Genomic DNA, 13565 nt, shown 5'->3' on the forward strand with positions numbered 1-13565 from the left:
TCACTACAGACTAAATCCTTAAACCACCACATGCTCACAGGGGCTGGAGTAGAGACGTCTAGGTGACCCCATTTGAGGGTGAAGGGAGTTTAGCAAGTGGGGACACTACTGTTGACATTATTTGTGTGTGTTTTAACTGGAATAACGGTGTTGGGGCAGACAGGAATTCCACAGAAAGCTAGAAAACAAACTTCTCGTTTGACATTAAAACATCCAAAATCACTCCATTCCAGGTTAAGCCAATTGTATAACACGGTTTTGATTTTGGTCAAGAGATATGTAAAAGGATTTCTACGCCTGAAATCTCAGGCCCTTTAGACCCCAATATTCTGGATTGGAATTGTTACTAGGATCTCAAAGATACCATGATAGTGACCAAAATCTTCTTTCCAGTCTCTAGCACTGCATTTGCAGACTGAAATATCATTCATTGCAGGAAGTTACATCCAAACTTAAGTAAGAGCTAATGGAAATTTATGGAAACTTACTGGATTGATGGTTTTTGGATTCAATCGATCACTGGGCCTAGGATATGGTTTAACTGTGGGCACTGCAGGGCTACTTGTTGCAGTTGCTGATGCCTTCTTCATCTTTACTTCAATTTTAGCTTTCTCATGAGACAAGGACGACATTATTTCCACATAACTTCCAACTGCAAGAAAAAATAATAAGCATTCCCCTCTTAATAGATGCTGAGACTTCTGGTGAGGGATGACAAGATGGTCAATTGCTTTACATAGTTCAAGAGGTACAATAAACGTTACCTCGATGTCCGTAACCTAACATTCACTAATTTTGTACTGTATTCTATAACAGTATAGTAAATAACTCCTCAAATCAATCGGTCTTTGGGAGATTTTTTTTGTCTTTTTAATAATTCAACAGCCAACAATGATCAACATAAAACTGCTACAAAAGACTGACACAAACATTATGAAAAATGCTTTTACTGAAGTAGCCTGACCATCAAATCCTTATGAAGACGTCATCAATCATTCCCCAATCGTTCCCCAATCATTCAGATTAAGCCATGGAGAAATATTCATTAGTGTCCCATGACTTTATCATTGCCATGAGACGAAAAATTGGAGTAGTGTCTTTACTTCTGACCTTAAATGTATTCCTATTTTTGGTAATCTTTGAGATAGTGGCATTTCATACACACCACTGAAAATTCCACCATTAATTTTCCATGAGGGTTATTGCATTTTCCGTTGTAAGTCATATAACAGCTTGAATTACATCACAGAGCCTTCTCTATTACTGATCATCTTGCAGCACGGTTTACGTGTCCAAAATTTACTGTTCACAATTCTGCTTTCCCTGCTAACAGACATGTGTGTTATTTTAATGATTTAAAGCATTTCTAATTTCTGAATTCTTCTCAGTGACAATGATGATTAAAAAAAAAGTAACTCACCACAATTTTGATGCAAATCCATCCCATATGCAACATAATTTCTAAAATAATTTGAATGATATAACAGCAACTTCATTTGAAAGGGCCACCAACTAGCCAATCTAATCCAATCTAAGGTGACACTCGAATTACTGGAACATTTACCTTCTCAGTTCAGTTTCGTTTATTGTCACGTGTACCGAGGTAAGTGAAAAGCTTTAGGTTCAGTGAAAAGCTTTAGGTTCAGTGAAAAGCTTTCCACTCTACTTGATGCTGTTTTCTCTGAAGGAAAATTGTACCAAAGTGTGGTGACTGTTGTATTGCTGGGCAAGTGTAGAAAATAATTGAAACTAGACCAAACCTCTCCTGCATTGGTGCAGCACCCTCTCCTCCTCCCCTTCCCCTCCCCTCTCCTCTCCCCCCTTCCCCCTCCCCTCTCCTCTCCCCCCTTCCCCCTCCCCTCTCCTCTCTCCCCTCCCCTCCCCCCCTGCCCTCCCCCCTTCCCTCCCCTGCCCTCCCCCTTCCCCCCTCCCCCCCTCCCCTCCCCCTTTCCCCCTCCCCCCTTCTCCTCCCTCCTCCCACTTCCTCCTCCCCCCTTCCTCCCTTCCTCCACCCCCTTCCCCCTCCCCTCCCACTTCCCCTCCCCCCACTCCATCCCCAATGCCCCTTATCCTCCCTCCTCCCCCTCCTTCCCTCTACCCCCCTCCCTCCCTCCACCCTCCCTCCCTAGGAGATAGATTTAAACTTTAAAATGTGAATAACTTTAAAAATATAACACTGATTTCAATGAAACTTCTTCCATTAGCACCGAAGGGATGACGGTGAGTAAGGTGGGCCTAAAATTGTCACGCTATCATGTACCGTTTTGGCTGTAGTTCAGGAACAAACAAACAAACAAGAGTTTTAGTATATAGAAGTTCATTACCTCCAGCTTACTAACCCAAGTATCTTCTGCAGCCACCCAAAAAGGTTAAACCACAAAAACATGCAAATCTACACTTCTTGAAAATGTAATTTGCTCTTGTCAGTTATCACTGACCATGCCACCTAAATATAGTAAAGATCCAATCATATAAGGAACATTGTGAGGCTTTTCCAGCCTATTTAAATTCTATTAATACATTTAATTTTTTTTTTTAGATATTACACTGTGGTATAATAAATGAATGTGAAGGGAGTATGGAACTCGGAGGGCTGGTGAGTAGAAAGAGTGACTGGCACACAGAACCTGGTAAGCCAAGTGGCAAACATTTGGATCTCTGAATATATGTAGAAAGGAATTGCAGAAGCTGGTTTATTCAGAAGATAGACACAAAATGCTGGAGTAACTCAGTGGGTCAGGCAGCATCTCTGGGATATAAGGATGGCTGATGTATTGGGTCAGGAATGTCACCCATCCTTTTTTTCCAGAGATGCTGCCTGACCCGCTAAGTTACCCCAGCACTTTGTGTTTATCTTCGGGATCTCTGAATAGTCGGATAGCACATCAGTGGAGTTTTACAGACAATGCTAATTTCAGAACCTTGAGAACTTAATTAACCCAGTTACTGACCACTTAACAAACCATGCCTGAGTATTGTCTCGGTCTAGATTCTGTATGCTGCTTCATTTGCTGAGGAGTTATAAATGGAAATAGACATCAGCAATATGCACCCTCCTTATGATATGATAGGTCAACGGTTTATTGCCCCTAGGACACTGGCCTGAGGGACTCCTGCAGTGATGTCTAGGGTGTGATGTTTAACTGTCGGCAACTACATCGACTTTAATGCAACTTGGGATTCAACCAATGAAGTGTTTTCCTCATGATGCCCATTAACTTAGGTTTTATTAAGTCTCGCTGATGCCAGAAAATCACTGCCATTAGGGCAAGATCAAGGGCAATCACTCTCATTTCACCCTTGGAATTCAGCATGAAACGGCCTGCAGAGAGATTCTGGCAAACTCCCAAATGGGCATCAATGAGCAGATTATTGGTAAGTGCCCTGTTTATTGTTTACTGTTTATTGACAACCGCCATAATTTTGCTGATGATTCAGAGACTTTATTTAGGTTGTATTTGTAAATCTCTTTGTGATCAGGACATACCTGGAGATCTATTTGCACTGTTGGATAAGATGCTAGTGTTTATAACTATATTTTAATAGTTTGGCTTGAGGCTCACCAACATCTACAGTGAAGATTTTCTGTACCACAACCTCTTTTGTCTCTACCTATCACCCAACAGCTATTACATCATCCTTTGCCAAATCAACCATCTCCCCCCCCCCCCCCCCCCCATCCCTTTCTGCAGGGATCACTCCTCCGTTACTCTCCAGTTCACTCATCCTTCCCCACTACTCGTCCCTGACCCCTGGTACTTTCACTGCAACCATAAGAGGTACACCACTTGGCCCCTATACCCTCAAATCCCTTGTAGGTCGGGCAATGATTTTCATGCAACTCCTCCAACCTCATCCACTATATTAAGTGTTCCCAATGTGGCCTCTTCTAAATCAGCAATATCGAAGGTTCACTATGCAGCCATTTTGCAAGGTTCTAGTGATCTGTCGACAATGGTTTTCTAGACCTCCCAAATGCATGCCATTACAACTCCCCTTCCCATTTCTACACATCTGTCCCCTGTCTTATCCACTGCCAGAGTCAGCTCATTGTAAATTAGAAGACCATCTCATATTTTGCCTGTGCTATGAACATTGAATTTTCAAATTTCAGGTAATGCAGACATGCCGTGTTCCTTTCCGTCTCCTTCTAACCCAGTCAGGTTCTCTCAACCCGCATTTCTCAACCTCTTCCCACCCCACAGCTCACAGTTACACTCCTCCACTTTGTTCTATTGCCCATCATCTCTCTTATGTTTCCATTTATCACCTTCCTTACTCATCAGATTTCAGCTTCTTCTGCCTCCTTCGTCTCCGCTTCTCACCTTTCAGACACCGTCTCTCCCCCCACCTGCCTTCATCTGCACCATTTTTCTTTCTCCTCCATTTCTACCCATCAGCCACAAGCCACCATCTTGCAACTCCACCACTCCTATATCTGTCTCCATCTGCCCACCATTCCTCTCTTCACCTGGTTCTATCTATCTTCTACAAGCCCCCTCCTCACCGCTACCTCTCACCTCGTTATAATTGATATCTCCCCTCTGCATTCAGTCCTGATGCAGTTCGCAATCCAAAATATCGACCATCCCTCAGCCTCCTCAGATGCTGCCTGGCCCACTGAGTTAGTCATAGAGGGTGGAAAAGGCCCATCGGCCCAACCTACCGACACCAACCAACATATCCCATCTACACTAGTCCCACCTGCCTGAATGTGGCTGACATCCCTCTAAACCTATCCTATCTCAATGTTTCCAAACGTTGCCATAGTACCTGCCTCAACAACCTCCTCTGGCAGCTCATCCCATATATCTGTCACCACCCTTTGTGTCAAAAAAAGTTACCCCTCAAGTTCCTATTAAATCTTTCCCCTATTACCTTCAACCCAAGTCCACTGATTCTTGATTCTCCAACTCTGGGCAAGAGACTGTGCATTTACCCAACCTATTCCTGTCACGATTTTCTACACTTCTATAAAATCACCCCTCATCCTCCTGTGCTCCAAGGAATAGAGTCCGTGCCTGCTCAACCGCTCCGTATAGCTCAGGTCCTTGAATCCTGGCAACATTCTTGTAAATTTTCTCTGCACCCTTTCCAGCTTGACAACATCTTTCCTATAACATGGTGCACAAAAATGAACACAATACTCTAAATGGAGCCTCGCCAACATCTTATATAACTGCAACATGACTGCACATATAACTGCATCTTATTTTACTGCAACACAGTTCCTGTACCCTTTTTCCTCCAGATTCCTGCAATCTCTTTTGTTTCCACAGATATGATATTAAAAATCAAAACATGCTAGAAACTTAATTATCTAGTCCTATACCATTCACTATATCCAATGCTCTCAACTATTTCCATATATCATGTTGAGTGAATTGAATTAGCTGAAGACTAGGTTTATGATAGTGCGGATCACAGGTGGAAGCCGAGATGGAATCATCCACTCAGCATGTCTGTCAAATGTGGTACCAATGTTTCAGCCTTATCATTAGCTGCTTGAAGATTGGAACCTTCTCTTCCAATTAGTTGCTTAGTTGACCACCACCATTTATGACTACATGTAGTAGGACTATAGAGCTTTGAACGAGTTCAAATGCTGTGTTGAAAGCACATAGACCTTCACTGCTGTTGCACCTCATTTTTAGGTGCACTCAGCTTTGCTCTTGGCATGTGCTCTTGCACTCCTCAATGAACAAGAATTGATCGTAAGCAGATTCTGAAACAAATGTATTTTTATTGCAGATTAGAAAGACAACTTTGATGGCTTTGGCTGCATTGACTCTGCCTGAAATGTTTTACAACAATGATCAAATATCAAATTTAGATTGGCATAATATTCAAAATGATCTCGAGAGAAAGGAAGGTGTTATAACTTTGATATCTGAAATTAATGGCACGTACAAAAAAAATTATTAAACACTGTTGACATTAGAAAGATTCACTACGGTCTGGTCAGGGCCATTGTTTTCATTGATGTAAATATTGCATGGTGTGCTCTTTCATATACACTTAGCTTAAGAAGGAAATTGAAAGGCATCACAGAGTAGCTACAGCTGCTAATAAACAAAAGATATATATTCCAAATGTCATCACATGAATAATTGTCTTTTTTCAAATCAATCCTTTTCTGTAAGTACGTTCAGATTACCACAACAAGATATTTGACTACCAAATCAAAGCTAGGTTTAAAGCACAGAAGTACGAGCTTTGACCATTTCAAATTAAAACAGAAAGCGAAACATTAAAAAAGATGACTGGCATGAAATAAAAATGACCATTTTGATTAAGCCTTTTGAAATTGAATTCACTAAACTTCTGGCTGTCTGAATTAAATGAACTAAAATAGGTATTTGAACAAGGTAACTGAAATATGTACAATTGCTTCCAAATATTCAAATAAACCAGGCCTATAGTCCATAAAATAGACAAATTGCCATAAGGTTAAAAAGGCGAACTTCCTTTTTAACATAACTGACTTTGGGAAACATTGAAAGTGCAGGTAATGTATAATTTTTTTATTTAAAAAGACACCAAGTGATTCTTTCCCAAACCTAAATTCTCTCAGGTAAAAAAAAGGCAAAAAGATTTTTAAGTTGCTAAAGGGATAGATACAATATATCTAGGTATCAAGTTGGTTACACTTTGGCGCCATCACATGGAAGAACAATGTATTGATCTTTAACAATCAACAGAACTTCCGCAAAATAGGAAAATGATACAACGTCATTTGCAGTATTATATTCAAAACAATTATCAACACTGTGAAACTTGTTATTACATGACAAAGCACCTAGGTAAAGAGCAAATGAGAGTCTCAAAGGATGACAAAAGCTGGGGGAAATGTGGAGGAAAAGGGATGAGGGCCAAGAGAATTAAAGCCAAGACCAAAAAGAAAATAGCAGAAAGATTGGCGAAGGTTGTGATGATGGGGAGAAGCCTGGCGTCATCAGTGTGTGAAATGTATCTTACGGGGGCATTGAAATGAAAAGCCAATGTCCAAATGAGAAGGGAGGGGAAACATGAATTATTGAGGAACTCCAGAAATAACAGAGTAGACGAGGAGAAAAACCATTCATGAACACAGAGAAAAGTGCATTGTGATAGCTCACCAAAGAAAAGAGGCATGGCACAAGAAGTGACAAGTGACTATGCATGTTAAAACACATAGAGGAGGATGAATAATAGCCCCAAAATATTTAGGGAAATATTTAATTACTTCCATTAAATCTTCAGAAACATGAGATTACAGTTCCAAAAATGGAGTTGTAGGAAGATCCAGAGATTCCAGGTAATTTCTGGAATAGCAAACAGTTTGAGAGGCAAAAAGACAGTCCATGGATTCATGATGTTCAACCAGATTTTGCAATAAAATAAAATCAAGAAATAAATTCAAGAATTCAATAAATTCAAACACAAAATAAATTCAAATTCATATTCATAGCAATTAATAGATAAAAGAGTAAGCAGCAACAGGGCCAATATTTTATCATACAGTATGGCACCTTATCATTTGATAACTACCAAGAGTCTGATGATCTACATCTCAGAATTCTGAAAGAGATGACAATGGACATAATGGAGAGTGGTTACCACCTTCCAAAAATCTATAGATCCTGGAATGGTTTCTGCATATCAAAGGATAGCGACCTTGACCCTACAATCTAGTAGGGAAGGTGAGAAATCAGGGAACTATTGCCACATTAGGCTGACTAGAAATTTCAAAGACCAGTTAGTCTGACATCAGTGGTGGGGAAGATGCTGGAGTCAATTATAAAAGACGAAATTGCGGAGCATTTGGATAGTAGTAACAGGATCGTTCCGAGTCAGCATGGATTTACGAAGGGGAAATCATGCTTGGCTAAACTTCTGGAATTCTTTGAGGATGTAACTAGGAAAATTGACAGGGGAGAACCGGTGGATTTGGTGTACCTTGACTTTCAGAAAGCCTTCGACAAGGTTCCACATAGGAGATTAGTGGGCAAAATTAGAGCACATGGTATTGGAGGTAGGGTACTGACATGGATAGAAAATTGGTTGACAGACAGAAAGCAAAGAGTGGGGATAAATGGGTCCATTTCAGAATGGCAGACAGTGACTAGCAAGGCTCGGTGCTGGGACCGCAGCTATTTACAATATACATTAATGACTTGGATGAAGGGATTAAAAGTACTATTAGCAAATTTGCAGATGATACAAAGCTGGGTGGTAGTGTGAACTGTGAGGAAGATGCTATAAGGTTGCAGGGTGACTTGGACAGGTTGTGTGAGTGGGCGGATGCATGGCAGATGCAGTTTAATGTGGATAAGTGTGAGGTTATCCACTTTGGTGGTAAGAATAGGAAGGCAGAGTATTATCTATATGGTGTTAAGTTAGGAAAAGGGGAGGTACAACGAGATCTGGGTGTCCTAGTGCATCAGTCACTGAAAGGAAGCATGCAGGTACAGCAGGCAGTGAAGAAAGCCAATGGAATGTTGGCCTTCATAACAAGAGGAGTTGAGTAAAGGAGCAAAGAGGTCCTTCTGCAGTTGTACAGGGCCCTAGTGAGACCGCACCTGGAGTACTGTGTGCAGTTTTGGTCTCCAAATTTGAGGAAGGATATTCTTGCTATTGAGGGCGTGTAGCGTAGGTTTACTAGGTTAATTCCCGGAATGGTGGGACTGTCATATGTTGAAAGACTGGAGCGACTAGGCTTGTATACAGTGGAATTTAGAAGGATGAGAGGGGATCTTATCGAAACGTATAAGATTATTAAGGGGTTGGACACGTTAGAGGCAGGAAACATGTTCCCAATGTTGGGGCAGTCCAGAACAAGGGGCCAAAGTTTAAGAATAAGGGGTAGGCCATTTAGAACGGAGATGAGGAAAATCTTTTTCAGTCAGAGAGTTGTGAATCTGTGGAATTCTCTGCCTCAGAATGCAGTGGAGGCCAATTCTCTGAATGCTTTCAAGAGAAAGCTAGATAGAGCTCTTAAGGATAGCGGAGTCAGGGGGTATGGGGAGAAGGCAGGAACGGGGTACTGATTGAGAATGATCAGCCATGATCACATTGAATGGTGGTGCTGGCTCGAAGGGCTGAATGGCCTACTCCTGCACCTATTGTCTATTGTCTATTGAAAATATCCTTCTCAGATTAACAGGCTGCAACTTGTGGGGGACCACAAAAATCAGTGATAGGGATCCAACTATTCACAATAATTTGGCTGAGTGGTAAGTAAGATATCCGTGTTTCATGATGATGCAATGTTAATTAGGAATGTGAGGAGTAATATAAAAAAGTTTTCAAGGGGATATAAACAATCTAAGTGTGTAGTTACAAAATAGGAGATGGTGTATGTAGAAAAATGTTCCTAGGTACAAAAATCACCAAAAGTGTGTTTTGGTCCAGTTACATTGATGCTGATGCTGATGCTGCAGCCTTCCACTGCAGCAGCCATCCACTTGTGTCCTACGTGTGGGCGTGCCTTCCGGGCCCGGATTGGCCTCACCAGTCACTTCCGGACCCACAGTCACCAATCCTCCAACTGAAAGTGAAGTCATGGTCATCTTCGAACCCGAAGGACGAACAACAACAACATTGATGCTATGGCCAAGCAAGCACATCAACTACACTATTTCCTCAAGACTAAGGAAATTTGACGTGTCACCAAAGACTCTTCCCAATTTCTACATAGGCGCCAAAGCTTGGTTTGGCATCTGCTCTCCCCAAGACTGAAATAAACTGCAGTAAACTGCCCAATCCCTCACCCAAACCACCCTGCTTCCCATCGACGCCATCTAACCACACTGCCTTGGGAAAGCAGATAACACAATAAAGGTGTAAGAAGGAACCGAAGACAGACACAAAATGCTGAAGTAACTCAGCGAGTCAGGCAGCATCTCTGGAGAAAAGGAATAGGTGACGTTTCGGGTCGAAACCCAACGGGTCTGATGAAGGGTGCCAAACCGAAACATTACCTATTCCTTTTCTCCAGAGATGCTGCCTGACCTGCTGAGTTACTCCAGCATTTTGTGTCGATCTTCAAACACAATAAAGGACCACTCACACCCGTCATCCTCTCTTATCCCCTCTCCCATCATGCAGAAGGTACAAACGCTTTAAAAGTATATACCACCAGTTTTAGGAACAGCTTCTACTCCACTATTAGCAGACTCTTGAATTGACATCTAATAAAGCAAGCATTAATTGCTGATCTCCCAACTTACCTCCGTGTGGCCCTTGCACCTTCTCTGCAGCTGCAACACTATATTCTGCATTCTGTTTATTTTACCTTCTCTACCACCTGCTGTAGTCATGTATGATATTATTGTACTCATGTATAGTATAATTTACCTGAATAGTACACAAATGTTTTTCACTGCTTCTCAGTACATGTGACAATAATAATAAACCATTCCAAATGTGCCCATCAGTAGAAAAAACTGAAATGTTGAGTACTTTTTAAATTGATGAGAGCTTGCAAAATATAGATGTTCAAGAGGGTCTGGAAGTCCTTGCACACAAATCACCGAAAGCAAACATGCCAGCAGAGCAGGTAATTTGGATGGCAAATAGGGTTGATTTTATTGTAAATGATTTGCATAAGTTTCCAAACATGTAAAAATGAGTTCAAAGATCAGCGATTTCTGAACAGTTTTCACATTAAGTAAAATGAAGCATTTTGGAGGCACAAAGAGAGGTTGAGACTGAAATAAAAATGCAGCATTTCTCTGAGAAGCTTTGGGAACTGATTTTGACTGGAATTAGCAGATTAAAGAGACATATCAAACGATAACTAAAAATACAAGTAACATAATCAGGTGTAAAAATATGGAGCATAAAACATGATATCTTCCAAATGATTTCCCCCTCTCCGCAACATCTTTTGCTCCTTTCTTTCTCTCTCCTGTATCAATAACTTTCATCCCACTGCCTGACATTGCTCCCACTTATATTCCCCTCCGTTTTCCCAATATACCAGCTTCTTTCCTCCTTTCCACACACACTTCCTCTCCACACTGGCATTTCCAATTGACCCCCATCAACAATCTTCCTTGTTCCTCTCTTGCTTCTTACCTCTTCCTCTCTTACCTCTCCTTCACCACCATTACCCCTCCTCTGAACCTTCCCTTCCACATCTCTTTTTTGCACTCCTTTTTCCTGCACCATCTCCATCTGATTTCCCCTCTCGTAACTTCTCTACCTTTTCTCTCCATCTTCACATCCCTCCCCTTCCTCCTTTACTTTCCTTTGTACCTTCCTCTCAGGCATCTTCACCTGAATTGCCCTCCCTATCATCTTTCTCTTCACCTTCCTCCATTCCTTTCACCTTCCCTCCTGCACTTTCATATTCCCTTTTCACCATCCCTGCCTACACTGTCCCACCCCTTCATTCCCCGCCTCCTTCCCCTCCCGTCCCGTCCCACTGTTCCTGACCCTCCCTCCTGCCCACTTCGTTTCCATCCCCTTTGTCGCACAGCTCCCTTCCCTCCCTTTCTTCCATCCCCATCTCCCCTTCCCTCCTCCCATCCCTCCTCCTCCTCCCTCTCTCCTTCTCTCCCATCTCCCCCCTCTAACCTTGTAGACCGCACCTCCTCACCCACCCCTTCCCTTCACCCCCTCTCTCCCTCCTCTCCTCCCTCCCCCTCTCTATCTTTCTCCTCTTTCCCCCCTCCATCTCTCTCCTCCCTCTCCCCTCACCTCTCCTCCCCCATCTCCCCCCCTCTCCCCTCTCCATCTCTCTCCTCCTCCATCTCCCCCCCCCCTTCACCGCCTCTCCTCTCTCTTCCCTCACCTCTCCTCCCCTCCTCCTCTCCCCCTCCATCCCCACCCCCCCCCTTCTCTACCCCCTCTCCCTCTCCCTCTCCTCCTCTCCCTCTCCTCCTCTCCCTCTCCTCCTCTCCCTCTCCCTCTCCTCCTCTCCCTCTCCTCCTCTCCCTCTCCTCCTCTCCCTCTCCTCCTCCCCTTCTCTCCTCTCCTCCTCCTCTTCTCCTCACCTCTCCTCCTCCTCTTCTCCTCACCTCTCCTCACCTCTCCTCCTCTCCCTCTCCTCCTCTCCCTCTCCTCCTCTCCTCCTCTCCTCCTCTCCTCTCCTCCTCTCCCTCTCCTCCTCTCCCTCTCCTCCTCTCCTCCTCTCCTCCTCTCCTCCTCTCCTCTCCTCCTCCTCTTCTCCTCACCTCTCCTCCTCTCCCTCTCCTCCTCTCCCTCTCCTCCTCTCCTCCTCTCCTCCTCTCCCTCTCCTCCTCTCCCTCTCCTCCTCTCCTCCTCTCCTCTCCTCCTCCTCTTCTCCTCACCTCTCCTCCTCTCCCTCTCCTCCTCTCCCTCTCCTCCTCTCCTCCTCTCCCTCTCCTCCTCTCCCTCTCCTCCTCTCCTCCTCTCCTCTCCTCCTCCTCTTCTCCTCACCTCTCCTCCTCTCCCTCTCCTCCTCTCCCTCTCCTCCTCTCCCTCTCCTCCTCTCCTCCTCTCCTCCTCTCCCTCTCCTCCTCTCCTCCTCTCCTCCTCTCCTCCTCTCCTCTCCTCCTCCTCTTCTCCTCACCTCTCCTCCTCTCCCTCTCCTCCTCTCCCTCTCCTCCTCTCCTCCTCTCCTCCTCTCCCTCTCCTCCTCTCCCTCTCCTCCTCTCCTCCTCTCCTCCTCTCCCTCTCCTCCTCTCCCTCTCCTCCTCTCCTCCTCTCCTCTCCTCCTCCTCTTCTCCTCACCTCTCCTCCTCTCCCTCTCCTCCTCTCCCTCTCCTCCTCTCCTCCTCTCCCTCTCCTCCTCTCCCTCTCCTCCTCTCCTCCTCTCCTCTCCTCCTCCTCTTCTCCTCTCCTCTCCTCCTCTCCCTCTCCTCCTCTCCTCTCCTCCTCCTCTTCTCCTCTCCTCTCCTCCTCTCCCTCTCCTCCTCTCCCTCTCCTCCTCTCCTCCTCTCCTCCTCTCCTCCTCTCCTCCTCTCCTCTCCTCCTCCTCTTCTCCTCACCTCTCCTCCTCTCCCTCTCCTCCTCTCCCTCTCCTCCTCCCCTTCTCTCCTCTCCTCCTCTTCTCCTCACCTCTCCTCCTCTTCTCCTCCTTCTCCCCTCGGTCGCCGTCGCTTCCCCGTTGCTCGGCAGCGGTTCCCTGTCCCTACGGAATCCGCCCGGGTTTCGGCTCCGAGCGCGATTCTCGAAACCGTCCCCTCATCCTGATCACAGCAGCGCTCTGCACACTCGCGTTTACCTCCGGGTAAAATCATTGCTCCATCTGTGCTCAAGTCGCTGGATACATTTAATTCCTTTCAACTCATTTATTTTAAATGTGTTTTCATCGGCTCTCTATCGACATCTCCTGCTCCATAATGTTGGCAACTCATTCCTGCAAATCTAAGGTATTTATTCACAAAATGCTGGAGTAACTCAGCAGGTCAGGCAGCATCTCAGGAGATTCCTGCAAATGTAAAACTCATTGCACTCCGAAGTTGGTCCCCACAGCATGCGTTTTGCGCCCAAAACCCAAGACCAATTTTCCTCCCAGGTTCTTAAGTCAATCTTTCTCACAACAAGAGTAGTTGATGTCTGGAACTCACTGCCAGATGAAGTGGTAGAATCAGATACAATCACTCTGTTTATGA

General features: G+C 44.4%; 1 protein-coding gene across 1 annotated transcript in view; it reads right to left on the reverse strand.

Moving 5' to 3' along the window:
• Positions 1–13070, reverse strand: part of LOC144599666 (PACRG-like protein) — a 43273-nt gene extending 30203 nt beyond the window's left edge. The window contains exons 1-2 of the mRNA XM_078410841.1: positions 13009–13070; positions 489–652 (exon numbers count right to left, since the gene is read on the reverse strand). Coding sequence (XP_078266967.1) covers positions 489–632 — 144 coding nt within the window. The 5' untranslated portion in view covers positions 633–652; positions 13009–13070. The remainder of the gene's footprint in view (positions 1–488; positions 653–13008) is intronic.
• Positions 13071–13565: the final 495 nt, after the last annotated feature.

The sequence above is a fragment of the Rhinoraja longicauda genome, chromosome 1 (assembly GCF_053455715.1).
Source record: "Rhinoraja longicauda isolate Sanriku21f chromosome 1, sRhiLon1.1, whole genome shotgun sequence".
Classification (NCBI taxonomy): domain Eukaryota; kingdom Metazoa; phylum Chordata; class Chondrichthyes; order Rajiformes; family Arhynchobatidae; genus Rhinoraja; species Rhinoraja longicauda.